Below are 384 nucleotides of genomic sequence, written 5' to 3'. Positions count from 1 at the left end.
CAAGGGGTGCCCCAGGGCCGGGAGGGCACCCACTCTGGTTTTAAGCGGGGTGCAGAGGGCGGCTGCCCTGGGGTGGGTGGTGAGGAGGGTGGGCAGCGGGTCCTGGGGGAGGTGGGAGAGGGCTGGTGGTGGGCATCCCTGCCTCTCACCTCCGCATCCTCTGTCCTGCAGACCCCGCTCCTGTGCTGGAGGCTGCCCGGAGCCTGGAGGACCGGCTGCAGCAGCTCCAGCGCCTCGAGCCTGAAACCACCCCCCTGAAGGACCTCAGCCACCCCTGGAAGAAGCACCTGGAGCTTGTCGGCACCAAAGGTACCCCCCGGCGCCGGCCGCCCCGTTGGACGAGGGCGCCCGTTGGACGAGGGTGGCAGCGGGCGGGTGGCCCCC

The 384-nt window shown here is 71.9% G+C and overlaps 1 protein-coding gene across 1 annotated transcript in view; it reads left to right on the top strand.

Moving 5' to 3' along the window:
* CUX2 (cut like homeobox 2) overlaps positions 1-384 on the top strand; it is a 35,298-nt gene that overhangs the window by 18,778 nt on the left and 16,136 nt on the right. Inside the window, 1 exon segment of the mRNA XM_019473264.1 lies at positions 172-309. Coding sequence (XP_019328809.1) covers positions 172-309 — 138 coding nt within the window.

Source organism: Aptenodytes forsteri, unplaced genomic scaffold (assembly GCF_000699145.1).
Source record: "Aptenodytes forsteri isolate BGI_AS27 unplaced genomic scaffold, ASM69914v1 Scaffold118, whole genome shotgun sequence".
Taxonomy (NCBI): Eukaryota; Metazoa; Chordata; class Aves; order Sphenisciformes; family Spheniscidae; genus Aptenodytes; species Aptenodytes forsteri.
The sequence above is the reverse complement of the archived record's forward strand: the minus strand, read 5'-3'. Positions and strand labels throughout refer to the sequence as shown.